This window comes from Lutjanus erythropterus, chromosome 3 (genome assembly GCF_056507025.1).
Source record: "Lutjanus erythropterus isolate fLutEry1 chromosome 3, fLutEry1.hap2, whole genome shotgun sequence".
Classification (NCBI taxonomy): Eukaryota; Metazoa; Chordata; class Actinopteri; order Lutjaniformes; family Lutjanidae; genus Lutjanus; species Lutjanus erythropterus.
In genome coordinates, this window is record NC_139319.1 from 9,652,238 (window position 1) to 9,679,202 (window position 26,965).

A 26,965-nucleotide genomic window follows, 5' to 3' on the forward strand; every position below is an offset into this window, starting at 1 on the left:
TCACACTGTAGGGTCATGGGATGGCAGTGTCTGTCTGTCAGTCAGTCCTCAAAATTGTCAAAGACTGATAATTGTGGAGTGGGGGGAGCGTTAACTTTTTGTCACCCTCTGAAGCAGGGCATGCTAGAAAAAGTTTGGGATCTACTTCATGGCACTACAACCAAGTTACTTCAGCTCAGTGCAGCTAAGTTGGTTCACTGAACATGTGGTTGGCTTAATATATGGCAGAGTTAATCTAATAAATAAAGTAAATAAGTGATTAGTCAATCAATTAGCCAACTGATACTAAATCAAGCAATACCTATTTTGCTAATTAATTAATTATTCAAGTCATTTTGTAACCAAAACTGCCTTAAAAGATCTCTGGTTTGAGCTTCTACATGTGAATACTTTATAAACTGAGTATGTTCGGGGCTTAGTTTGGACAAAACCAGATATTTGACAGCACAGTGGACTTTTGTTAATTTTCACACTTTTCTTTGGTATTAAGAAAAGTGAGAATATTAACAGTAAACGTGAACAAAAATGACTGAATTTCAGTCCAACTGAAGATTATTTTCATTATTGATTAATCTGCTGATTATAGACCTTATTCTCAGCAGCCATATTGATATGAAATAGTAGGGTAAACACAACAGTGATACTAATTTAAGTCCATGCACAAATTAACTCTTACCAAGATTTACTGATTCGGCTGATTCGAAAATGGGTCACAATGGTTTTCTCATTTTTGAAAACTGGGTCCTTCAGAAAAAAAAACTTTCAGGAAACACTGACCTTGGTTATCCAAAATCCCTTTTGTTACACTTGTGAAGTGCTCCAGAAAATCAACATGCAGCTTGAGCAGCACAAGATGTCCCCCAAAAGTCCACAATCTCAAAGATGAGGCAACTGAGGTCAATGACAATACCCCCTGACTTCAGGTGGCTCTTGCAGTCCCTGTCCCTCTTTCCAAATGACAAACACTGCTATGGTGAGCTGCTCCAGGTCCTTCTCAACACATCTGGCTCTCAAGTCCTACAGAAGAGTACATGACACAAACACAAAACATCACTGGCATCACTTTGCAGTGCAGTATCTATGCACAAGGTATGGGACAAAAATGGCACTAGCCTGAGTCATGCTCTGTAATAACTTGATTATTCTGATGCCTCATCATGGTCAGAACACAAATAATACATACCACAGTTTATGCACCACTACTGAAGGCAATGGCCATCTAAACAAAAAAAAAAATCAATATCAGTTTAAGTGTATGCTTTATTTAGAATATTTTCATCACTTCATTTTGCCACCAGACAGCCTTCTGTGATGGGAAACCACTGTTAAATAAGCCCAATGTCTCTCTCTCCAAAACCACCAAACTCCTTTAACAAAGACAGGAATTCTACCTCAGAGCACAGGAGCTGCTGGTCTGCTGCTGCCTTCATGAGTTAGTTTGTGTTATTGTGTGACTCCTGTGTTTTAAAGGATCAGTTCAGATTCAAAGTCACACATGACACGTAAAGCAATTAAATGGCTGTTTCATTTTCAAAGGCCGTGTCCCTTTTTGATCGAGTTCGGTCTGGTTTGTAACCGACGACTGGTTGAAGGATGAGGTTGTGTCTGCTTCTTCTCAGTCACTCATTTTTCTGGTTGATCTGACAGGGATGAAACCACATTGCAGAAGAGCAAGTATACAAAAACACACTCTCAGTAACAAACAGTGGTCTGGAACAAGTAACCATGACTGACCAAAAGATCAAAATCACTTAAAAAAAAATCTGCAGTGTTCAAATCAAATGTGGCCATATATGAATCAATATAGGAAATGACTGGTCAAAAAAATGGCATATTGCATATATAAAAATGTATATCAAATGTGTAACATTTCAACATGAAAATACCTACAGCGTTGACCTGGTAGTATGTCTCATAGACTGCTCACTGCACTTCCTCCTGCTTCCTGATGTGGTGATGGTTTCAGTTGCATAGCATCACTTGGTGGCACGTCTTCATTTTAAATTGTGACGAACAGACCACAGTTACCACTGAACAGCCTTGTAGTCACTATAAGGTCATGAGACGGCAGTGTCTGTCACTTGGTCCTCAAAAGTGTCAAAGATTGATAATTGTGGGGTGAGGGGAGTGTGAACCTTTTTCAGCCTCTGAAGTGGGGCGTGACAGAAAAAGTTTGGGAACCACTGCATTAACAGTCTTAACATTCTTATTACACCAATGAGAAAAAGTGCATACCAGAGTTGGATGATAAGACAATCTTTCCTATTTAGAAACCCTTTTAACCAGCTACAGCCAGACAATATTAGGCAACTGAACAGTCTAACTGATCATTAGAGAGTAAAAAACACACAAACATATATCAGACATCAGATAACCAGCTCTCCTGCAGCCAACAGTTTCAGTTCATGCCACTACAACCCAGTTTCTTCACCTCAGTGCAGCTAAGTTGGTTTAAATATTTTTATTTTATCTTTATCGTACCATCAACTCAGTTGCATAGATCTGACTTAATGGTCAACTGACCTGAATTTTAAATGTGAAATGTGTAACATTTAAACATCAAAAGAGAAGAGGTGCAAAGAACAGAGGGCAAAATACCTGCAGCGTTCACTTCCTTCTACACAGCTTTCACAGCGAAAAAATGGCTGGTGAGAAACGCCAATGTGGTTATGGTTTGTGTTTCATGGTGATTAAGAAGAAAAACCACACACAAGCTTTCACAGGCACAAAGACACACATACACACACTGCTGTTGACATCACATTTTATCTGTCTGTCTAGTTGTGAGAGGTTCTGCAGAGAACCCTTCTATGGTGTAATGGTTCCACCCAGAAGCCTCTCTAGGGGTTCTATCCACAACCATTCCCATTCTTTCTGCTCTGCTCTTCTGGCTGTATACCAGCAGCGGCACCTCCAGTCATCAAACCGTTATTCTATTTCTTCCATATTTTGCTGGTAAAACCCTGTAGTACCTTTACAGTTAAAGTATTGTTTTGCCTCGTGTTTGTGCATCATCTTCCTGGTGACGTTGATGTTTCCTATGTGGACATTTTGCAAATAATACAAAAAACAAAACAAAACAAAACAAAACAAAACAAAAAAAATAATACATTTTGGCTGGCAACAATGCAAAAGTTAGAAAATTGAACATTCAAATCAACAATAAAATCGAAATGTAAAAGCTATCACAAAACATAATAAAATAAGACAGTTGTTACATTATGGGCTCAATATCAGTTTTATTATTAAAAATTATATTATATACATTATTACATTATATGTAATTATTACATGAGTTTAAATAAAACTTGCTTATAATAGTTTTTTTAAGTTTTACTTTTTTCTTTTACATTTTTCATCACATTATACACAGTTATTACATTATGTCACTATGATACTGTTTTTTATTATATTTGTTGAACAGTTGAACAGTTAATTTGTTATACATATATTTTTATACAGTTACTTCATTAGTTTTTGTTACACTATTAGGTAACACCTTAGTCTTTATGAAGGTTGATGACTATTGTCATTCAGTTAATTATGTCACATTTAAAGCAAAGGTGACATTTGTTTTTGTGACTTAACGTTACATTAAACTGTCATATGTGGTCAGTTTTGACACAGGCCATATTTTCCTTGACCTTGGTACTGTATTCCTCGTCAAACTGGCCATCGTCGGTTATAGAGGATGCATTTGTTCACTGGGGTCTCCAGTCCAGCCAGACTCACCTAGACACTGTTTGTACAGTAAGTATTTCTGGACTCCACTTCCTGGTTAAGCTTTGTCCTGAGTGCCTTGGAGAAGATGAAGTAGATGAGTGGGTCCAGGCAAATGTTGAGAACTGACACTAAGATGGTCAGCTCCATCAGGTTGTAGGAAACCTTTCTCCATGAACAATTCCTCCTCAGGTAAGTGTTGGTGAGGCGAACCAGGTGATAGGGGACAAAGCAAAAGCAAAAGACACAGACCAGCACTAACATATTCTTCTTTGACTTTTTGAGCTTCTTGGAGGTGGAGGACTCCGGCTGTCTCTGCTGCGCCAGTGACACCCTGCGAGAGGTGCTGTAGTAGAAGAAGACCAGAGAGACAAGGACAAGCAGGAAGGTGGAGCAGGAGAGTGTGTGCATGATTTTGTAGCACAGGGTGAATTCTCCCTGTTGATATAAGACTTCACAGCCCTCTGAGACCGAGGTCAAAGGTTTCAGATTGCGGAAAGCCATGATCATGTAGCCACTCATCATGGCCAGGAGTAAAACCCAGGTTACAGTGGAGATGATGTGAGCAGCATGCACCGTCTGCAGGATGTGACCTCCTGAAGTTCCTTTGACAATCTTCAGATACCTGCAGAGAGGAGAGGCATCATCAGTACGTAACTTCAACAAATAACTGTCTCAGTTTGAAGTTCAGCATTGACCTCCTGTTATCCTCAAATGAAACTTGGAAATTTGTATTTTTGACGTTATAATTCCAGTGTGTGATATGCTTGACATCCAAGAAGTACTCAAAAGACCACTACTTTGAATTCAGGAGTTTTGTTCTTTTCTGTATGTGGACATGAACAGTACTGGTGAAATTGTGAAGTAAATTATGAGTGTGTTTAATGCAACAAGAGATGTCGAGAAGATCACAGCCACTCTATATACCCACAATGCCACATTGCCCACCCAGCCCTGCCTTACCTGTCAGCAGCGATGTAGCCCATGAACATGATGCTGGCATACATGTTTAGGAAGAAGGTGCAGGTGCCAAAGTTGCAGTAGACCAGGCGGACGATGACAGAGTTGCTGGCGTAGTTGATGATGCGGACAGGGAGACACAGGCAGAGCAGGAAGTCAGCAGCTGCCAAGTTCTTCAGGTAGACCATAATGCTGCTGGACGCCTGCTGCTGAGCTCGGCAGAAGTAAAACTTCATGATGTAGCCGTTGAGGAGGAAACTCACCTTCGTTTTGAGATAAACAAATGTTCTCTTATTCAAATTTTCTACCCAATTTAATTAATGTGAATCAAATTTATTAAAGTAATCATTATTTATGCTTTGAACTTGTTTGGACTCAACCAAAACAAACAATCATTATACTATTTCTGGAGGCTGGTGTCTTCATGGGCCTGTAAATTGTTTCTTCAAGCAGCTTACCAGGACCTATATATACGATAATGTTGGGTACCATTCACATTTGAACTGATATAGTACCCTTGAATTCGGTACAGTAACAATGCTAAAAAGTGGGCAAAGCCTCAGAGAAGTTTGGCAGGGTGTGGGACATTCACAGGACATTCATGATCACCGCTCACTCATAGGGTAGCAGTGCCACCTATTAGTAAGAGCTAACCAGGGACATAGAGCAAAGTAAAATCAGTTTATCCAACACATTGAAATGTGCCCTAGAGTTTACTAACCTTGTTTCAGATTAACTCTATCAATCAATTAGGGAAAACAAGGTGGATCTACCCACCCCAGAGCTAACCAACCACGGCCAGCCGTTGTCAGACTCTCCATTTTTGCGGGGAAACACTGGAAACAGAGAAGTCCTGGAGACACAGAGTCTGCAGTAGCTTTGACAGTCACTAGAAAGACATTTGTGGCCCTTTTTTATTTAAAGTTCCTCTATTAAACCTGTATTTCAGCCAGCTGAGCTAACGCTAGTGACTCAGAGAGACTGAGAGACTCTCAGGTGTGTGCACATGTGAGTTTCAGTACGTAGCTGTAGCTCTGCTGTTTATCAAGGGATCATCATCAAGGTAAAGAATTCAGACTGGTGGTGCTTTTACAGCCAACAAAAGTGTCAAAATCTAAAGATGTTAAATACAGGGCTATAATCAAATTGTGCAAAATTGAGCCTTGTGTCATACACTCCCACTCAAGACCAGGGGCTTGGGGAAGTGGGCCGCCCAACTCTGATCAGAAGATCAAAATGTTTCCACCCAGAACCCTCTCTGGGAGTTCCATCCACAACCGTTCCACCTTCTATGTGTGCAGACAAGAACCCGCCCAGGAGGTTTTACAGAGAACTTTTTTACATACCAAGTGTTTTTTCTAAAATCCGCAAAGGGGATTCTACTGAGAACATTTTTATATTCCACGTGTTTTATCTAGAACGCACCAATAAAGTTCTACCAAAAATTTTTTTTAGATTCCAGGGGTAATTTATTTTGAACATACACAAGGGGTTCTACCAAGAACCTTTTTAGATTCTAGGGTTTTATCTTGAACACACAAAGGGGATTCTATCAAAAACCTTTATTATATTCTAATTGTCTTATCTAGAACCTGCCAAGGGGGTTGTACTGAGAACCTTGTCAGATTCCAAACGTTTTATCTTGAACACACTTAAGAGGTACTTCAGAACGTACCCAGGGGGTTCAACTGAGAACCCTTTTATGGTACAAAGAACCCTTGACAAAAGAGATCTTCAAGGATTTCAACAATCCTTGAAGAACTCTTTCTTCTAAAAAAGGTTCTCTGAATGAAAAGGGTTCTGAATGGAATCCATAGTCTTACAAAGAACCCTTGTCAAACAGTCAACAAAAGTGGCTAATCTAAAGATATTAAGTAAAGGGTTATAAACAAATGGTGTAAACTTAAGCACTGTTTCAAAGACTCACACTTGAGCAGGGGCTTGGGGAAGTGGGTCACCCAACTCTGATTAGAAGGTTAATGTTCTTTTTTATATAAATTTCATGATGTATTTCAGCATTTGACTTGCAAAGCTCGGGATGATTTAAAACAGTGGGGGCCTTTTGAGCCATTTTCAACCCATGAAATTACAATTTTTTATACATTTACCAAGAAACGTCAAAATTAACAACAGCATTGATGCGTTTCATCACAATACAGTAATACAATTTAGTTTACAGCTCAAAGGCATGTTGTTGCAGTACCTCTTTGAAATGTCTGCCTCAGTCTTCAAAGGTTGTGTCATAGTCAGTGATGAGAATTTTGGAAACTCACCAGAAACACGAGAATGTAGATTGTCATGAAGAAGGGATGGGCTGAACTGCTGTGTGTGACCAGATCACACTTAGTCGAACTGTTGACTTCAGGTTGGTTTGTGACCGACGACTGGTTGAAGAAAGAGGTTGCTTCTGCTTTTCCTTGGTCACTCATTTTTCTGGTTGATCTATCACAGATTAACCCCAATTACAGAACGGCAAATATGCAAAAACACACCATCAGTAATATCAAATATAAAATGAGTAACATTTAAGAAGAAGAAGAAGAAGAAGAAGAGAAGATTAAATACTTGTGCCGTTGACCTGTCAGTGTGAGTGTCTAATAAACTGTTGTCTGCGCTTTCTTCTGCTACAGTGGAAAAATGGCTGATGTGGTGATGATTTGAGTTGTGCATCATCACTGGGTGACATTATATCTTCCTGTTTAGTTGCGATGAACAGACCACAGTTACCACTGAACAGACTTTATAGTCACATTATAGAGTCGTATGAAAAGCCATTTCTGTCAGTGGGTTCTCAACACTACAACAGCAACAGTATGAGATGGACTCACGTGAGATTTGGTTCGGATGTTCAAGAAGCCTAATAACTTTTGTGAAACTCTGACTTTTCCTCTAGTGACACATTGAATGGCATTTTTGGTTTTGACTGAAATATCTTGACACCTACTGGCTGAAATTTGCTACAGACATTAAAGATCCCTCCAAGATAAACTCTCATGACTCTGGGCAGAAGATAAGCAGAATAAAAGTGCTAACTAGAACCATAAAGGGTTTTTGGCTTTACGTCATAGAAAAACATTTTATGGTTTCTGGTAGAACCTTTTATAAAGGTTCCACTTGGGACTCTTTCAGACAGGTCTACCTAGACCCCAACATAAAGGGCTATACTTAGAACCATGGGAAAGATTTCACTCAGAATGACTGGAGATATTTCACTCAGAACCCTCTATGAGAGGTTCTACAGAGAACACTTCTATGGTGTAATGCTTCCCCACAACAGTTCCACCTTCTAAGGGCGCTAACAAGAACTCATGCAGGGGGTTCTACTGAGAACCTTTTCAGATTTCAGGGGGTTTTATCTTGAACACACAAATAGTTCTACTGAAAACCTTTGAGATACCAAGAACATGGCTCTCCACTTGATCTTTCAGGACCTGGACTCTGCAGGAACCTACACCAGGATTTTTTCTGTGGACTTCACCTCTTCTCTCAACATTGTTATCCAGGCTCTGCTACAGGACAAGTTCTCCTAGTAGAGTGTGTCCGACTCCACCTGCAGATGGATCATAGACTTTCTGAGGATGTATTTCCTGTGGCAGTCAAATTCAACCTGCCAAAGATGATGATGGTGCACTTGTACATCACATCATTGAGTCCATTCTCACCTTCTCAATCACCATCCGGTACACTGCTGCCTCTGCCAGGGACAAGGGCAGACTGCAGCATATTATTCACTGTGCTGAAAGGGTGATCGGCTGCAATCTGCCGTCCCTGCAGGACCTGTGCGCCTCCAGGACCCTGAGGCGTCCAGGTAAGATTGTAGCTGACCCCTCCCATCCCAGACACAAACTTTTTTAGACAACACCCATGCCTTATTTTTATCCCTGTTTTTTTCATTCTATTGACTTTTATTTATTGTTTTTTAATATATTGGTATATTTTTATTGAAATATTTAGATCTTTTTATTTAGTTCTGTTTATTTTTTGTTTGTGTTGTCACAGTTTTGTTGCACTTCTGGCCACATGTGTATGGAAGGGGCTGTATAAATAAAGCTGTATTGAGTTGAGAAAAGGGTCTGGAACATTCCAGTATTGCTACAGATTGTTGTGCCTTTGTTTGTGTGGACACTGAAGTTGTGTGAGATTGTGGGGTTTCCACACAGGACAGGACCTGTTGCATAAAGCTTTAAGTTAAAACTGGGATTTCCCCAGTTGTGCACATATTAGAAGTCATCTCTTTGTCATTGTTGATGTTTGTTTAAGGAGTCTGCAGTACACTGGATGCATGTTTGCTCGCAAAATATTTGTATTCTTGTTTTGCTTTTGAGTTTTGCTATAAAATGGGTAATTAGGTTTTTAATGACTAACTAGATAAGGAATAATCTCATGGACCTCACATACTGAGGTCATGACTCATGAGTGCAAATTCCACCAGTGTATTTTCCACAGTTTGGAGCATTTAGAATATTCTGACTCTATTACATTTATTACCTTTTAAGATGTTATTAAAAAGTTTCATTACCTTCCCACAGTATCAGGAAGATAACTCTAAATACCCTTTTTCTTACTCTTTCCTAATTTCTTTTTTCTCTTTTTTCTCCTTTGTGCCTTAAACTTGTCAAATTTAAGTTATCAGAATGTGCATTAAAAACACAATGGCAAATATGTGTGTAATTATAGAATAACTCAAATCTGTAAAACCACCACTTTCAGAAACAATGAAGTGAAGATCTCAGCTGCTATAAATCCCTGAATAATAATGATAAAGTTTATGACAGTGTAGGTGTGTGTGAGTAAAGTCTGTCAGTGTCACATGTTTTCTGCAGACCTGCCCCCACACAGACTGTTTAAAACAGCGCACCAAGATTTACTTCACCAGTCTGACCTGACAGAGTTCAACTCAGCCGTCGACCTTCCTCTCTGTGATGACGACGATGATGATGCAGGTAAGAGCTCAACCAGACTGAATGCAAGCTGCAGAAAACAATCTAACATTTAAACCAAATTATTTCTTTCATAATAGCTAACACTGCTGCTTATATTTTATTGACACTGAAAAGATGTGGTCCTACTTTAACTAGCTCTGATTTTATAATAGTTGATCTAATGACTCATTCTTACAATGAGCTGATAATGAGGAATGGTGCAGGTTTTTATGATTAGTATTAGTGTTAATAATATTATTAGTATTAGAAGATTGAAAATATTCCCACTGCCTCATTTATGTCCCTTGGAATAATTTGACGTAGCCTTTTATTTAGTTATGTGAAAGAGAAATGTATTATTAAAAATATTTGCACCATGTAAACAAAGAATACCCACCACATACATGAAAAGAGTGTGTTTCACTCTTAAAAAATAAAATAAAATGTGGATTCTGAACATTTTAAATAATATACAATTTAAAAAAAAATCTGAAAACAGAAAATAGGCCTAATAAAAAAACAAAAAAACAAAAAGGACAGTAAAAGTTATAAATTCAAGTCGGAACAGAATCTATTAACTGATATAAAAATTCAAATACTGGCCATTGAACTATGAAACCTGTTCTAAGTTAAAAAAAAACAAAACAAACAAACATAAAAAACAAACAAGTAATTAAATAAAGATATTTTTTAAATATATTGTTTATGCATGATGATTTAAATGAATGAATCTGAAAACTTTTCACAGACTGTCTGACAGAGTGCCATGAACCTCTCTAGGCAAGAAGTTGAATTAATCAATATAAATGTAAAATTATTTAATGAATAATGTGATATATAACTTAATAACTATAATATGACATCCATAATCTATTTCTGTCTATCATTATAAATCATATTCATGGGTGCTGTTGGTTATGTTATTGAGGACTTTATAGTGTTGTTAGTTATACATTAACAGGACACTCTCAGTCCCACTGAACACAGATTATCTGTTTCCAGACTTCAGGCCTGTGAACTCACTGAAACAAACGACAACAGTGGATTAAAATTAAATATTCAAATGTCCAGTGAGTCAGCACAGGGAATAGATGTAAATGTATTTCAGAGTTTTGTAGATTAAATTAATTTTATTTAACCAAACCTGATTTAACAACCTCTGCTCCAGAGAGGCTCAGATTAATAATAAACACAGCTGTAATGCAAACATCCAGTGGGACGTTTGCAGACTCCTCCAGCAGGAAAACCCCACATGTTGCAACTGTTGTGCGGTGATGTAACTGGATATTTGTCTGCACAATGAAAAATGCACAAGTCATGTGACTTATAGAACAGCAGAAAGTGCACATAATAGTCCCTTAATAGTGCAGGCAGTGGAGGAAGTAGATCTTTTACTGCCACACTATGAAAATACTTCACTACAAGTAAAACGACTGCAAATTATGTTTGCAGACGTTATCAGAAAAATGGACTCAGAGAATCAAAAGCACTGATTGTGCAATAAAATATCAGTGTTTTACTCTTACATCTGATGTTTCTGGATCAATATTACAGCTGCTTTGTTGTGTATGTTGCATTTTACTGACAGATTTTTAAGAATAAGTTAATTTTTAGCTGCTTTATATACTGTTGGGTAGTTTATGTTGCTGTTATGCGTTGCTGTCCTGTGGGAACCACGTATTTCTAAAAAGTCAACTTTTCATGAGTTCAGAAAAACACCCGTGTTTTCAGCTTTGCGATGATGCATTTTCCAGCTAATCCAAGAGGGTTTTAAGGAGTTTATGTAGCTTAAGAAGGATGAGAATTTTTCTGAACCCATGAAACACCACTTAATCCTTCAGTTTATCAAATATTCAAAATCAACACATTTGGAGACACGTGACTTTCATCAGACAGGAGGTAACAAGTGACTAAAGCTGTCAGACAAATATAGTGGAGTGAAAAGCTAAATATTTGCCTCTAAGATGTAGTGCAGTAGAAGTATAAAACTGCATTAAACGGAAATACTCAAGTAGCTCAGGTACAGTACTTGAATACAGGTAATCACAGTGATCTCCTTTCTTTTGCATCCAGGTATCATTATTCGCAGCTCTGCTGGTTCTTGCAGCCTCGGGTCAGTCTGAAACCCAATTTTTTCTGCCCATCGACTGTGAAGACATCTATCGCAATGACAACACCACCCCCAGTGGAGTGTACACCATCTATCCTGGAGGTCCCACCGCACCCCTGAAGGTCTACTGTGACATGGACACTGACGGAGGCGGATGGACTGTTAGTACATCTCATTATTTGATCAGGTTTTTATAATCTTAAACAATGAGAGCCACATGCGGTTCTTTAACCGCTCTCCAGTGGCTCCCTGTGGCTTTGGATTTTATGGATTTAAAAAAAAAAAAAAAATTAAAACATTTTTAATTTTCATTTATCGAGAAGACTTTCAAGGCAATGTTTTTCAATAGATTTTTGAGTTATGAGCCCAACTCAAATCCTTTTGAAAAAGTTTCACCAAGTTAAGATAATTTACTTTTCTTCCTTTGATAATATTAAACCCTTTGAGTTTTAGAACTCCCTCAAAATATGTATTTAGAAAAAGTGAAAGTAAATTATGCTTAAAATTTTTGTATTTTCAATTAATTTTCAGCCACCAAAATAATGAAAAAATAGGTTCACAGCTCCCTGAACTGCATTTCTTTTAATTTCTAAAACTCAGAGATTGAAGTTTATTTAAAGAAGAAAAGTAAATTACCTCAACTAAAGATTATAGGTCATCATAACTTTTTAAAGTGTTTTTCAGAAGTCGAAGTAGAGCTTAAAAGTTAAATATCAAAAATCCATTGCAGTACTTTACCTTACAATTATGAGTTGTCTCAACTATTCAACTATTATCCAGCTGTACACATATATAGCCTATACACCAATTTAAAAAAAAAGTTGTCTCAACTAAAATGTGTGTCAGAGCCTTTGTCTATGGCTCGGCGCCTTTTCCTCTAAATTTGGTCATCTTCTTGAAACACAATAAGCTAGCCTTGGATGACAAATCAAAAAAAAAAAAAGAGAAGTCTTCAGGGTAAAGAGAGATTTTAATAGTGGCGGCTCCAGACACATTTTTTTTCTTCTTCTTCTTTGGCTCAAAATGGCTCTTTTGATCGTAAATGTTGCAGACCCCTGCACTAAACGGAGGCCTTGACTCTGTTGCTATGGTTACTCATTTTAAATACAGACTGAGACTGTCGGCGGCACATTTAAGAACAGTGAACAGTTTCACTCAAACTACTGAGTAGGAGTCCATTATCAGTGAAACAAAAACACTCTGCAGCCAATCAGAATCGAGTATTCACCCAGACTATGGTATAAGATGAGCTGCTGACTCCAGCTTAGCTCACATCAATCGTCTCATGTAACTTGCAGTGAGAAAGCAAATACATTTCCCAAAATGTCAAACTATTCCTTTAACACCGGGTCAAATGACAATGTGTTTAAAGAAAAGTTTCAGCTCTTTGTTTCGCTTGTCTGTTTTTTCTTTTTAATCTCATCCACCTCACTTTGAGATCAATAAAACTTTAGCCTACACCCATCACCAAACGACAGAATGATCAACTAGCTGGTGAACATACAGGAGCACTGAGAAGCTCACTGTATATATAACCCAGTTTCAGACAATCATCAAAGTTCTGCTTGGCTGACACTAAAAGCTTTCAGAAAAAGTTGTCTATAATTGCTCATCTTGCCAATAATGTCTAGTATTAATTGGATTCTAAATGAATAGTAAATAAATACATGTTTCACCTCTCTCTCTTCTTCTGATTGTCCCTTTCAGGTGTTTCAGAGGAGGCTGGACGGGACTGAAAGCTTCTTCAGGCCCTGGAGCCACTATAAGACTGGATTTGGGAATGTGGATGGAGAATATTGGCTTGGTGAGTTCTTGAGGGAAAAATACATTTAAAAAAAATGGAGTCTGTGCTGCTTTCCATCTGGAGGTGAGACGGAGCACAAGGTGTGAGAGACGAAGGTTGAGGGACAGTGTGAGGGAGAAAGGAGGGAAAGTAAAACAAAATAAAAATCGTTGTGCACCTTTTCAGGCCTGGAAAACATCTTTCTGCTGACTATGAGGAAGAAGAATGGGCTGCGAGTTGACATGGAGGCCTTTGATGGAGACACGGCGTACGCCCTGTACTCCTCCTTCTCAATCGATAGCGAGAACACAGGATATCAGCTTAACCTGGGCAGCTATGTCAGAGGAACAGCAGGTGAGTATCACTGAGCGGATCTTTACTTTGGGAGGTTTAGGTTTGAATAAGGCTTATGAATGAATATATTACAGGAAATACAGGATGTTTTTAATGAAAAAGGTTCCTTTATCCCTACTGCGGGTTTTAGAAACAAGACTGATATCCAGCAGCAGGCCAGGGGGGGATATAAAATGGATCCTTAAATCTTTTATTTTTCAAGTTAAGTTTTGTTGTGCCCTTATAAAGCTGGATGTAATACTGTGGACGAACAGGCAAGAAAACCATAACGACAGCTCATATTGATTTCTGTGATGCCAGTGAAAATGTGGCTCTCCAGAGACAAATTAAACTGTTGTCAGATGAATGAAAAATGACACATTAAGGCTTTTTCATTGGGAAGAAGTGTGTTTTCCAAAATGCTCTGATCATTTTTTTTAAAAAGTGTGCATGTGCAGCCCATTTATTTATTTAGACGCCTTCTTTAGCTTTGGTATTTATAAAGTAAACGAACCAGTCTGTGAAGGTAAGACAGTGTTCAGCCGCCAAGTGAGGTAAAGGGGCTAAATCATATCTTTCATTTTGTGAAAAAGGACAGCCCTCTGCAGCTGTATTGGCATTTTCTTTGCATCCTTCCTTTTGTCATTCTAGAGGGGGCTTTACCACACTTTATCATTTGTCTTGGACTCATGTTTTTCTACTCAACAGGTGCTCTAAGGGCTCACAGTTTGTCCATTTGAAGGGCCCTCTAAAGAGGATTTTACCACATTTTTGCAGTGATAGGGCACTCAGAGGACCCTCTTGGACATTGAGCCAATCTAAAAGGCATTTCATCATATGTTGTTGACTCAAAGGGCACCCTAGAGGGTCCTTTATCATTTGTTTTGGACATTGGGCCAGTCTAGCGGGCACTTTATCAGTGTATACAGAGGTCTACATATTCAAAACATTTATTGAATATCAGATAAAATGCAGAGAGCGCTCAAAATCTCAAAATCTAACCATTTGTTGATTTATATGTTTTCTTCATTGATGGAAAATACAGCTGCTTATAATGTTTTCTTTTTTATATCTTTAGACAATAAACTGTCTCAGGAGAGGGCTGAAATAAAATATCAAACAAGGATGAAAAAAACTTTTCTTACCCCTCCAAAAAAACCCTTATAATTGTCACACACAGTCCCTAAAAGTGCTAAATAATTCAGAATAAATCAGCATTTCATGTCACTTGTGTTATTCCCACTGAATTGGTACCAACAAATTGTATAAATTAAGGTCAGGTACCTGGTTGCATGCATCTGCCCCCTATGTTCTTGGTTTTCAAATCTTCACAGCAAATTACTATTAGTCTCTGCTTTTATGACACTAAAAGGTCCACTGTGTAAGATTTGCAAGGATTCATTGGCAGAAATGGAATATAATATTCATAATATTCATTTGAGTTGGTGTATAATTACAGAAAAATAAGAATCTATCTACAGAGGATGCAGGTCCTGTTTATGTCTGTTGTTAAAGGGACAGTTCACCCTAAAATTAAAAGCACATATTTTTTACCCTGGCCTGTAGCGCTATTTATCCATCTAGAGTTTTTTTGTGTGAGTTGCAGAGTTTTGGATTTCAGCAGTAGAGATGTCTGTCTTCTCTCAAATATAATGGGACTAAATGGCACTTGACTTATGCTGCTCAAAGCACAGAATAAATTCAAAACCAGAGTCTTTTTCCAGAAATCATGACCCGGTTACTCAAGATAATCCACAGACCTTGTTGTGAGCAGTTTCATTCACTACTTTCTTCCTTTCTTTTCCTGGTCTGTGGATTATTTTGAGTAACTAGGTCACGATTTCTGGAAAGAGACATTACTGTTGAGTTTTTCTAATATATGTTATTGGTGCTTTGAGCAGCACAGAACTAGTGCCACTTAGTCCCATTATACTGAAGAGAAGACTCTTCTGCTGACATCTCCAAAACTCTGCAAAAAAATCTAGATGGACAAACAGCACTACAGGCAGGGGAAAATTATAAATATGTGCTATTGATTTGGGGCTGAACTGTCCCTTTAATCACAGAGACTTATTATTTTAAGAAGTTTGAACTCGGGCTGTTTAAGCAGAGGGAATTAAAGTCAAAGTGAAAGAAAAAAATGTTCAGTGCAACATTGTGTTCATTTAAACAACAAGCTATTCCTAATTTAGGATCAGAAAGGTGCATTGTTTTTTTTTATTCTGCACTTTTGTACATAATGTTTCTTCTCTGATTGATAAAACTAATAAAGTGGAGGAAAAAGGTGTATTGTTTTACACATTTAAATTCCTAACTTTCTAGGTCAGACATGGGAAATGTAAACGTCTGGCCCCTTGGCACTTTATTATTTTCAAATCTTCTAGTAAAGTAATTGATTCTGCCTGTCTGACACACTGCTCCTCTACCAGTCTGGACCCTCTTTTTAAAGCGCTGTGCTGAAGTTCACATTCAGATTCTTATCAAAGCGAAAATGGTAATTTAAATCATCCTCTGGCAAAATGATGATACAGCAGCAGGATGAGCAGTGAGTGCTTCTGAATTTAATAGATCCAATAATTCAACTCAGCTAACATTGTTTTTGCCTTTATTTCTAGGGGACAGTTTGTCAAATCACAACAACAAGAAGTTCACCACCTTCGACAAAGACCAGGACGCGTGGGATAAAAACTGTGGCCAGCATTTTCTGGGTGGATTCTGGTACAACGCCTGCCACATGGCCAACCCCAACGGCATGTACGCGCCTAATGGTGCCATCGGATTCGAGAACGTCCACGTCATTTGGCATGCATTTAAAGGCTGGAATCACTCCCTCAAGGCTATTTCTATGAAGATCAGATCAACTACTAGGTGTTCGTGTACAAATAATGAGCTGTAGATTAAATAGATTATATAAATATGTCACCCTGCATCAGGTGAGGAGAGATGGGATGATGGCGGAGCATCGTCTCCAGCACCTGTGTTGTTCCTTAAATACCAAAATTAGAATCTGTCAGAATATTTTAGTTCAATAGGCTGAATGCATCTGCTTCCCATGTTCTTCTTTTTTTTCTACCAGATTATTTTTGTTTATTCAGGCTTTAATTTGTTATCTTGCCTTTTGTGGTTTTATATAAATAAATACTATTGCTACTACAGTTTCATTATTATTATTATCATTATTATTATTATTATTATTATTATTATTATTATTATTATTATTATTATTATTATTATTATTGGTAGTAGCAGCAGTGGTAGGGTTGACCATTTCTCTGGTGCACATGCAGGATAATAACAGACAAGATGTATTTAAACCAAACACATGGTGTCGCCCTTGTGTTGCCTTTACGGGACAGACAGGTGTGGTCTCAACAGGTAGGCAGACATCACCTCACACATGCAAGTCAAAACATGGAGTGATGCAGTGCTGGTTGAAGAGGAGGAGAAAATTTGTGATTCAATTTCTAAACCTGACCTAAATTAACCTAAAATGGTCCAGTGCGTAAGATTTATGGCAAAAATCAAATATATTTTTCATATGTTTTCATTAGTCTGCAATCACCTGAAAATAAGAATCGTATTTTCGTCACCTCAGAATGAGCCATTTATATCTACAGAGGCACCAAAAAAGGGTAGCCAAAACAATTACATGACATTTTGCGTAACATTAAATAACTTGTTAACACTCAATATATGTGCCTTGTGTTTATGGCTCAGAGAGAACTTAAAACTCACCTGGATAAAAACATGTATGCTTTTAGTCTTAGTTAAAACATGGAGTAATGGTGCACTTCAGCCTCTTGTGGCTGAAACGAGTATTACAACAACAAACTCTTTAAAAAAATCACAAAATGATCCTGACAAAAAGATCTGCCAAAACCTTTCCTCACCTGTTTCACAGAAGACAAATAGAAAGATACTCTTTTTGTTCACCTCATGAACACAGGAGAGAAAAGTATTTAGATCAGTCTTTGGTAAAGGATCACCAGAATGCTTTTTTTTTCTCACTTGCTTCTCAGGGCTTCTGTATAAGAGCCATTAGGCTAATAGATCTGCAATTTTATCATTTAACAGTTTCAGACTGACAGCAAAATTGTACCAGTTGTAACAGCACTTGACTAAATATACTCAAATAACTTTCTGTTAAGGATTCACCCTGTTGAGAGCATGAATGACATGAAAGAACAAAAACCACAGAGCACAAATTAGCTCCCATAAATTCTTTAACAGGGCAATGATTTATTCAGGGCTTGCTCAGTATAATTAGTTAATGATTTATTTTAGTTTATTGTCTCAGGTGCAGTGTTATAACTGGAGTGTATTCAAGCTTCACTCACAGACAGACGGCCTATAACTGAGGTGCACCAAGACAGACTAATTAAACCAACTAACCAAACCAAAAAACTTATATTGATTGCTAGCTTGCTAAAACATAAAATAAAATAAAATAAAATATAGTTTGCTAGCTAGCTAAAAAGAAATGAACAAAAATGTTATACTGTTTGCTAGCTTGCTAAAAAGTAAAAAAACAAAACCAAAAAAAAAACTTAGATTCTTTCCTAGCTTGCCAAAAAACAAAAATAAAACAATGACAAAACAAACAGCTAGCTAAAAAGTTTACAAAATGTCTGTTTGCTAGCTTGCAATATAGTAAGAAACAAATCAAACAAACAAACAAACAAAAACAAGCCCTATACTGTTAGTTAGCTTGCTAAAAGTTAAAAAAACAAAAACAAAAAAACAAACCAAACCAAACCAAAAAACTTATACTGATTGCTAGCTACCTAAAAATTAAATTAAATTAACTTAAAATTAAAATTATAGTTTGCTAGCTAAAAAGTTAAAAACAAACAAACAAACAAAAACAACAGATTCTTTGTTAGCTTGCTAAAAAAAAGTAAAAAAACAAAACATGAAACATTAAATTTTTTTGCTAGATAAGGTAACAAAATGTTACTCTTAACCAGCTTGCTAAAAAAGAATAAAATGCCACCAGCCACATCATAAGACCCAGTTAACTAAAGTCTAAAGTTTTGGTGCAACAAAATTAAATTTGACCTTGGTTTTAACAATGTTTGAAGACGGGTTTAAATTTAATCTTTCTTGATTTTAAGATAATTTAAAACTTTAAAACATAAGTTAATGTTAAGTTATAATTTAATGTTGATTTAATCGGAGTTGGTGTAATAGGCTGTACAGTGTATATACATATATACATGTGTTTATTTAAAGGTTCCGGCTGTCGGGAGCTTTTATGGTGAAAATATCCTCAAGCTGCTTCTTTAAGATAAAACAAACAGAGACACCGCGGGTCGGGTTTTCCCACCCGGTTCCTCCCCCTTTCTCTCTCTCTCTCGCTGTCTCTCTCTGTCTCTGCCTCTCTCTCTCTCTCTCTCTCTCTGTCTCTCTGTCTGGGACCCAAACTTGTTTCAGGAAAAAGCGCCTGAACATATTTTTTTTGTCTCGCTGACTGCCGCTGGAAGAAACAGGACAGCCGTGTCCGTGCCAAGGAGAAGGCGTAGACTTCCTCCAAACATTTCCTCCGCCATCTCCGCTTTCGAGACTCTAAAGTTTTGTGGAATCTTTGTAACGACAGGAGTAGTTTTTTTCCTCCTCCAACGCCACCTGGTTGTTTGCTTCTTTCGCTGTTTTTTTTTTTTTTTTTTTTTAAAAAAAAGCCCAACAGAGAGGAATCCTCCAGCTGAACTTTTGCAGACATGGACTGGGGAACAGATCTGTGGGTAAGTTTGACAGCTGACACAGGAGAAGCTGGAGCCTTTTGGGAGAAGTCTTTGCTAAAATAATACCTTGAAGAGCAGGCTGCCCTGCTCATTGTGTTTCGTCGACACATTATATGTACACGGGACTGTTGTTTTTCCACGGTAGGCCTTGACACAACAGCAGGAGTCTTTCTGTTAAGCCTGCAGCCAGAGGATTTCGCAACTCCTGCTGCTGCATACCTTATCATAAGCAGAGGGGAAAAGAGGAGAGCTTTATTACTCTCTCTGGCCACCTTATCTATCCACCGTGGGCTAAAGGTGTTGATACTCCACCATCTTTTTCTCTCTCAGTCCTCCTTCGTGCCTGCTTGAACCTGAGCTGTTGCTTTGTGGCAACACTTCTCAGGAGGTGTCGAGGTGTTTTCTGGCAGGCTGTCCTCTTAACGAAGGCTCATTTGTGTGACTTATGACTGCATCTGGTCAGTGTCTCAGCTGTGAATCACACACGGTGACATTCATCAGGTCAGGCAGCCTCCTCATCATCACTCACACCACACAACAGCTCCATGCAGTGCCCTCTGTGGAGACACTGAGCAGCTTTCAAAGTTAAAAAAAAAAAAAAAGGAGTGGTCACTGATCCTGCAACTAATGATTAAAGTTCCCTGATCAATCGATCGATCGCTTGGTCTGTAACAGAGGTTTTCAAAGTGGGAGGTGCGCCTCCTCAGGGTGACTCCAAATAGTTTTAGTGGAAGCTAAAAGAGTGGAACTGAATTAACTGTTAACTATTTTGTTAATCGATTAATCAGTTTGAGTATTTTTTTTAATTTTCAGCTGTGTTAATGTGAATATTTTCTGGTTTCTTTAGCCCTCTTGTTACAGTAAACTGAATATTTTTGTTTTGTGGACAAAACGAGGCATCTCAGGGTGTCATCTTTAGCGCTGGGAAAAAGTGATTGATATTTTTCACTATTTTCTGACATTTTATGGACCAAACAACTAATCGATCAGCATCAATTGTTTGCTAACTAAGTAGCTAATCTACAAAACTCATTAGCCAACTGGCTAGCTAATCTACATAAGTCGTTAGCTAGCTAATTACATTGGATAGCAAATGTTAGCAGAACTCTGGCTAACTGGCAAAATAATTTAGATGAATTGTTAGCTAGCTACTTAGATAGCATTTTGTTAACATTAAATAACTTGACTAAATGTGTCATTTTAAGGTCCAGCAGCAACGTCTTCTAACCATCTTTTAACCAGAATTACACACAGATGAGCCTAGCTTATAGCATATCTAAGTACTGGAGAGGAGGAAGTTGACTTAGGACTTAGGATGAGTCCTTCTTACTGTTTTTCCCACTTTCCCAGAGTCAAAAACTTATAAATGTCTTTGGATAGACCTTTTTTAATGTCTTTTGTGTAGTCTGGTGTCGTGTAACACAACAATATACTGGGCTATACTGGTTCAATTGTTGATTGGATTCAAAAAATTATTGCTGGATGATATGTACAATTTTAAATATTGTGATTTTTTTCTGACCATATTCCTTGATATATAATATGCTATAACAGTATAAGACTATGAAAGCAGCCATTATTCATGAGCACATCAAAAAAGAAAAAAAAAAATCAGTTTGTTTAACTTAAAGAGATAGTGTTCAGTCTGCCTTAAAATTTGTAGTTGACTGAATTTTGAACTTTATTTAACTTTTTTAGTTAAATAAGCTTGATATTTACTCAGTTTTTTTTTTTTTTTTTTTGAGAAAATGTGTTCAGTAAACCTAAAGCTTTTACATCATCTCTTCAAGTTAGAAGAACTTGAAGAGATAAAGTGTTTTTTAAATAAATACAGGACAATTTAAGTTTAACTATCTTGAATAAAATAAAACATAATAATATAATAAAACATATTTACATAAAGTTAGTGAGAAAAGATTAGTTGATTCCACTAAATTCATGTATGATTTTTTTTACAGTGAGTACTTTTACTTTCAGTAGTTTAATTTACTGATAATAGGCTTACTTCTGTACTTTTCCATAAGTTCTGTTTTGGGACTTTTACTGGTAACAGAGAATTTATGGAGTGTGGTATTTCTGCTTTTAGAAGATTTCTTTTTCAAGATCTGAGAACTTCCTCAAACAGTAAGTAAATATAGCCTGCGTAAATAACTTTCCACCACCGCAAAGAATTATCCTGATCATGAATGAATAAAAAACAATGAAGAAAAGCCAGAGTGTATGGAAATAACAGATCAGCTAGAACAACCTGGAAAGTTTAGAAAATTACGTGACTTTACTGTAACACAGCCTCTAAAACCAGGAAAGAAGACACTTAGGTCATATCAGGAAATAATGACATCCAACATCTAAGACATGTCCTCTTAAATTACAGTAGGTATATATTATCAATATAAGGCCAAACCCTTTAAGAAATTAGTAAAAAAAAATTACAAAATTGGACAAGATTATGTCCTCATATGGTTTGTTTTTATCTGACCAGCAGTCCAGAACCTAAAGACATCCTGTTTACTACCTGATGCAGTCACAGAAAGGCAGGAAATCCTCACATTTTTGAGGAGCTGAAACAAGAGAAAGTTTGGCATTTTCGCTTGTCAGACTAGTTCTTGTCCTTTCAGACGATTGACTAATCACTAATTTCAGCTCGACACTGATCACAGGATGTGGAAGACGGCTCGCAGTGCGTGTTTTGGCACAAACAAAATATCCAGATTTAAACTGTTTATGACGGTTTGTTTTGTGGCTGGACGATGAAGAGCAAACACGACTTATTTCCCCAAATGTTCCCGTGATTGTGGTCAAAGTCTGACTACGTGCCTCTGAGATGATTCCACAGTTAAGCACAGACTGGGTGAGGCTGTTGTGTTTAATGCTGCTGCTGTGTTGGTTGAGAAAGAGTTGAAATTCAGAATCAGTGAACAGCTGCTGCTCGGGGCGTATTCGAAAAACGGTGGCTTAATCAGACTTAAAGTTCAAGTGTGTAAGATTTACGGGGATTTATTGGAAGAGTATGGCAGGAATGGAATATACTATTCATAAGTGTTTTTTAATTAGTTTATAGTCACCTGAAAATTAGGATTGTTCAGTTTTCATTAATTTAGAATGAGCCTCCATGAAGGAGGCCATCTTGAACCATCCTTTTCTACAGTAGCCCAGGATGTACAAACCAAGAACTGGCTTTAGGGAAGGTCTTTTGTGTTTTTGTGAGTTTCATGGCCGCTATAGTTCCCCCTAAACACTATGAAAAGGAGGGTGAGGCGAGCGGTATTCAGTTGCTTGCAGTCTACAACTTTACCACTAGATGCCACTAAATCCTACACACTGGTCCTTCGATTGTGGGAAAACCAAAACATATATTAGTCGATTATTCACTGGCATGAAAAATAAATCTGCAACTAGTGCTGTAACTTCCAATTATTTTATTTAGTAATTGATAACGTGATTATTTTCTGGAATATTCGACCAATAGTTTGGTCCATCGAATGCAAGAAAATAGAGGAAAAAAGGCCCATCACACTGCAAGTAACGATTCATTTCATAGTCGATTAATCAGTCGATTATTTCCTTGATTAATCGATTAATAGTTGTTTTATCAATGTTTCTCAAAGCTCAAGATGATGTTCTCAAATGTCTTGCCAAAGATATTGAGTTTACTGTCACAGAAAATATTTACACTGAAAAACTTCTCAAACCGATTGATTGATTTTTAGAATGGTTGGGTTTAATTTGATAATCAATTTATCCTTGCAGCTCTAGTCTTAATGTTGCTTGTTTTGTTGAATCTAAACCTAAATATATTCAGTTTACTCTCACGCTGGACAAACAAAAGCAGGAGATGCTCGTATTTGAGAAGCCGGAACCAGTGAACTTTTGGCATTTGTGCTTGATAAGTGATTTAGAATGGGAAAGTCAACTAGTGGCCCGTGGGCCGGACATGGTCCTTTTCAGTCTTTCTATGGCCAGCAATGGGGCTGCCTGCCAGTCTGATATGTGTGTGATGTGACAAATAAAACAAAAGTATATATTATTATTGAAAAATCTCAATATTCTATACCATTTTTAATACCACGGAGGGTGGTGTTGGAGTATTGGTGGAACACTGGTTTTTGTTTCTGAGCTACTTTGAAACATCTGAGCCTTACACTTTATGATCTGAAACAATATGATTTGATTATGTCTTTTTAAAGCACCAATCTGCTGTGACTGGCTGCAGTAGGATTACAAGTTCTCTGCTTTTCACTCAGTCCAGTTTCTCGTTGCACTCTTGCCCGGTGGGCCACAGAGAAACTGACATTAGCTAAGCTAACAACAAGTTTCAGAACGTCTCTCAAAACTAAACTAAAACTCGATGTAAACTTGATTGTGAAAATTGCCACTTCCAGAGCAAATGGACAGATAAGTATTTATTTACTTTGACAGCTGCAACAAGTAATATAATAAAGTGCAGTGTGTTTATTGTATAACGGATTCATTACTGTGATGAAAGAACTACAGCTCAAATCATGACTAGTTTTCTGCCAGTTTTCCTGAGGGCTTTGAGTAATATGTCTATTAACAATACACTCTAAGATTTATTTGTAGCCATTAAATGACAAGATATTCTGTGTGTCCCATGAATCCTGAGTGATTTTCCTGTTTGGCAGTTGAATAGTCCTGACTTAGATTGTCAAAATAGTTGTCAATTCATCCTTTAATTATTTCAGCTATATGAGCCGACTGTTTTGATAATAATTGATCTCTAAGTCGTTTTTCAAGCATAAATGTCAAACATTACCTTGTTCCAGCTCAAATGTGCAGTTTTTCTTTGTCTTAAAGGGGCAGTTCACCCCCCAAAATGCATGTTTTTCCTCTTACCTGTAGTCCTTTTTATCCATCTAGACTGTTTTGGTGTGAGGTGCCGAGTTTATATTGATATTGGCTGTAGAGATGTCTGCCTTCTCTCCAGTATTATGGAACTACATGATATCCAGCTTGTGGTGCTAAAAGCACCAAAAAAATCCATTTGAAAAACTCGATACCAGTGTCTCTTTCCAAAAATCATGGCCTGGTTACTCAAGATAATCCACAGACCTTGCTGTGAGCATTTTTTTTTTATGTAGGAACTATTTTCTTTCTACTTGAACCCACTGGCTGGCTGGAGGGCTGCAGGGTTTGTGGCTGTGTGGAGTCTGCATGTTCTCCTTGTGTCTGTGTGGGTTCTCTCCAGGTGCTCTAGCTTCCTCCCACCATCCAAAGACATGCAAGTTAGGTTTACTGGAAAATTTGAATGGCCCGTAGGTGTGAATGTGAGCGTGGAAGGTTGTTTGTCTACGTGTCCGCCCTGTGATGGATTGGAGACAGGGTCGGGTGATGTGTCAAAATTAATCAGCAGGCCACCATCAGTCTGGTGATGGGGTTTGGCGATATATTGGCGAAGGGTTTACCCCGCCTCTCGTCTAATGTCAGCTGGGATAGGCTCCAGCACCCCGCAACCATGCAAAGGATAAGTGGTTTAAGATAATGGATGGGTGGAAAACAACACAAAATACCACAAAACATAAAGCCACTAACATTTTGCTCAATGATCAGCTGATTTGTTCCACTTCAAAACATATATTTCTTTATCTATGCATATATACCAAGAAAACAAAGTAATGCCTACATTTTTAAAAGACTAGTTGTGAAGGGCGGGTCACATTAAGGTCCGTGTCCTGAGTCGAACCAGTGCGAGGATAATACATTGATTCATCCAACTGGTCCAGTTTGTGTTCACAAAAGCAAAATTCACAGGGTCCAGAAATTGTAAACACAAGTCCTGTGATAGAAATATTGTTCTATTATTGGCCACAGAGTCGACAGGTGAAAAAACAACACCATTCATCATGGAGCACTGTCAGGTTCTGTTCATGTTGGTGTTGATCTGGAGGGCATATCAGCAGACTGTAGAGTACAGCACATACATATGAGTTATGTCTCGTAGGACAGTCTTAAAGGAGAAAACTGTAATATATTTACTGTGATAAATCATAAAATGACCACAATATGTCATCAGAGATCAGGGAAACATGTCAATATGAAATACTGACATTGACGCTGAAGCCACAGTGTCGTCCTATTCTGGTTCAAATTGATGCCGAATGTCTGTCTATGAGTCATAAAAAAATAATTAATAATCTCGTAGAAGCCGTAGATGTTCATCACGGTTAAAGCTGAGCAAGAGAAGAGGGCTTTTGTTTTCAGGGTAACAGGCTTAACTTTACATTGACAGACAACTGACAGTTATAAACAGCTGATCAACTTACAGTGCAGGACCTGTCCTCGCTTGTTATTGTCAAGTTTACGATGTTGTGTGCGTCCTGCAGAGCTCCTGCAGCCTGCAGAGCTCCCCAAGTCTGGGGAGGAGGGGGCAGGGGGAAACAGTTTCCTATATGGACTGCTGTACTCATTTTGCACACAAAATTGCTATATAATGCTCATTTAAATAACTGAATAAAATAAAGGATTTCTCACTTCATCGGCAGCCCAGGTTTGTCCACTGTCAGTCTGCATTTTGATATCAATTGTGCTACTAGTTAACTGGTCACCAAAAACAGGAAGAGAAAACATTTTGACACGCTTCTGTGATTGGTTTGATTGGTGTTCACACACCAGAAATGAACCGCTCCTGAACTCACTTGACAGGGGTCCGAGACCACCTCTTCGATATGTAGCACAGAGATCGATTGCTTGGTCCGCACCAAAGCTTGAGTGTGACGTTCACACCAACCCAAAATAACCTAATGAAGAGTGTGAATGCTCAAGGATTCAATTCAAACAGATTAAACAAGGCTGGTGTGAACCCACCCTAAAATTCACTAGAATTCGCCTCCCTAAAATTTTTGGAAGTCATGCTTGTGTGACGCTGCAGTGATTTCCTGTTCAGATAGTTGGCTGCTTTCAATAGAGCAGGACAACAGATGTGTCCTAGCAACCAATTTACACATCACTCAGGTATTCAGCGGCCACGACCTTTAAGCCTTGATGTTTGAAACTATCTCGTAGTTGCGAAGAACTGGATGTACGGGTGGCTGGTGCAACCCAATCCTGCTGTTTTGTAGCTTTGATTATGGCTGAGGTGAGCCAGAGTCTGTCCTGGATCAGGAAGCACACGCATGCTTCTGTGTTTCGTCACAGTGAGGGGTGGGACTAGTCCGACTGGTTCCAGGGTTTGTAGAGGCCCCTGGGACCGTCAGTCACAGGGCGGAGGTTCACACTGAGCTAATGATTATCTCATTCCTGAACCCTGTATGTCTCACTATCAGTATTTCCTCCTCTCACACAAACATGCAGATGTACTGTAGTAAAGTAATGGGGCGTAGCAACAGAAGTAGCAAATTCATGCAGGAATATATCTTCAAACAGTCTTTACAAGCTCTTT

The 26,965-nt window shown here is 38.0% G+C and overlaps 3 protein-coding genes across 4 annotated transcripts in view; 2 read left to right on the forward strand and 1 right to left on the reverse strand.

Annotated features, from left to right (window-relative positions):
- Nucleotides 1–3,637: 3,637 nt before the first annotated feature.
- LOC146329656 (P2Y purinoceptor 14-like) lies at nucleotides 3,638–7,127 on the reverse strand. Its single transcript, XM_084712475.1, has 3 exons — nucleotides 6,954–7,127; nucleotides 4,684–4,943; nucleotides 3,638–4,345 (listed from the first exon to the last, which is right to left on the reverse strand). Exons 1-3 carry the CDS (start codon nucleotides 7,107–7,109, stop codon nucleotides 3,733–3,735), a joined length of 1,029 nt encoding a protein of 342 aa, XP_084568601.1. The 5' UTR covers nucleotides 7,110–7,127; the 3' UTR covers nucleotides 3,638–3,732.
- A 957-nt stretch (nucleotides 7,128–8,084) lies between these two features.
- Nucleotides 8,085–16,908, forward strand: LOC146329657 (microfibril-associated glycoprotein 4-like). Its single transcript, XM_084714447.1, has 7 exons — nucleotides 8,085–8,209; nucleotides 8,277–8,488; nucleotides 9,504–9,623; nucleotides 11,653–11,873; nucleotides 13,420–13,516; nucleotides 13,682–13,849; nucleotides 16,444–16,908. The coding sequence occupies exons 1-7, from the start codon at nucleotides 8,085–8,087 to the stop codon at nucleotides 16,722–16,724; spliced, it is 1,224 nt and encodes a 407-aa protein (XP_084570573.1). The 3' UTR covers nucleotides 16,725–16,908.
- A 2,321-nt stretch (nucleotides 16,909–19,229) lies between these two features.
- trip10b (thyroid hormone receptor interactor 10b) overlaps nucleotides 19,230–26,965 on the forward strand; it is a 34,789-nt gene continuing 27,053 nt past the window's right edge. Inside the window, exon 1 of one of the 2 annotated variants that reach the window (XM_084714926.1) lies at nucleotides 19,230–19,569. In XM_084714926.1, coding sequence (XP_084571052.1) covers nucleotides 19,546–19,569 — 24 coding nt within the window. In that variant the 5' untranslated portion in view covers nucleotides 19,230–19,545. The remainder of the gene's footprint in view (nucleotides 19,570–26,965) is intronic. The other variant, XM_084714927.1, reaches the window with a different exon arrangement.

What these genes read in the sequence shown, in the direction of transcription:
- LOC146329657 (XM_084714447.1), top strand. Translation starts at nt 8,085, where the DNA reads ATGGCTCTCCACTTGATCTTTCAGGACCTGGACTCTGCAGGAACCTAC. An exon ending in CAGGACCCTGAGGCGTCCAG is followed by an intron (nt 8,489 to 9,503) that starts GTAAGATTGTAG and finishes TGTTTTCTGCAG; the next exon opens with ACCTGCCCCCACACAGACTG. An exon ending in GGATGGAGAATATTGGCTTG is followed by an intron (nt 13,517 to 13,681) that starts GTGAGTTCTTGA and finishes GCACCTTTTCAG; the next exon opens with GCCTGGAAAACATCTTTCTG.
- LOC146329656 (XM_084712475.1), bottom strand. Translation starts at nt 7,109, where the DNA reads ATGAGTGACCAAGGAAAAGCAGAAGCAACCTCTTTCTTCAACCAGTCG. An exon ending in TCTACATTCTCGTGTTTCTG is followed by an intron (nt 4,944 to 6,953) that starts GTGAGTTTCCAA and finishes CTCAAAACGAAG; the next exon opens with GTGAGTTTCCTCCTCAACGG. An exon ending in GGCTACATCGCTGCTGACAG is followed by an intron (nt 4,346 to 4,683) that starts GTAAGGCAGGGC and finishes TCCTCTCTGCAG; the next exon opens with GTATCTGAAGATTGTCAAAG.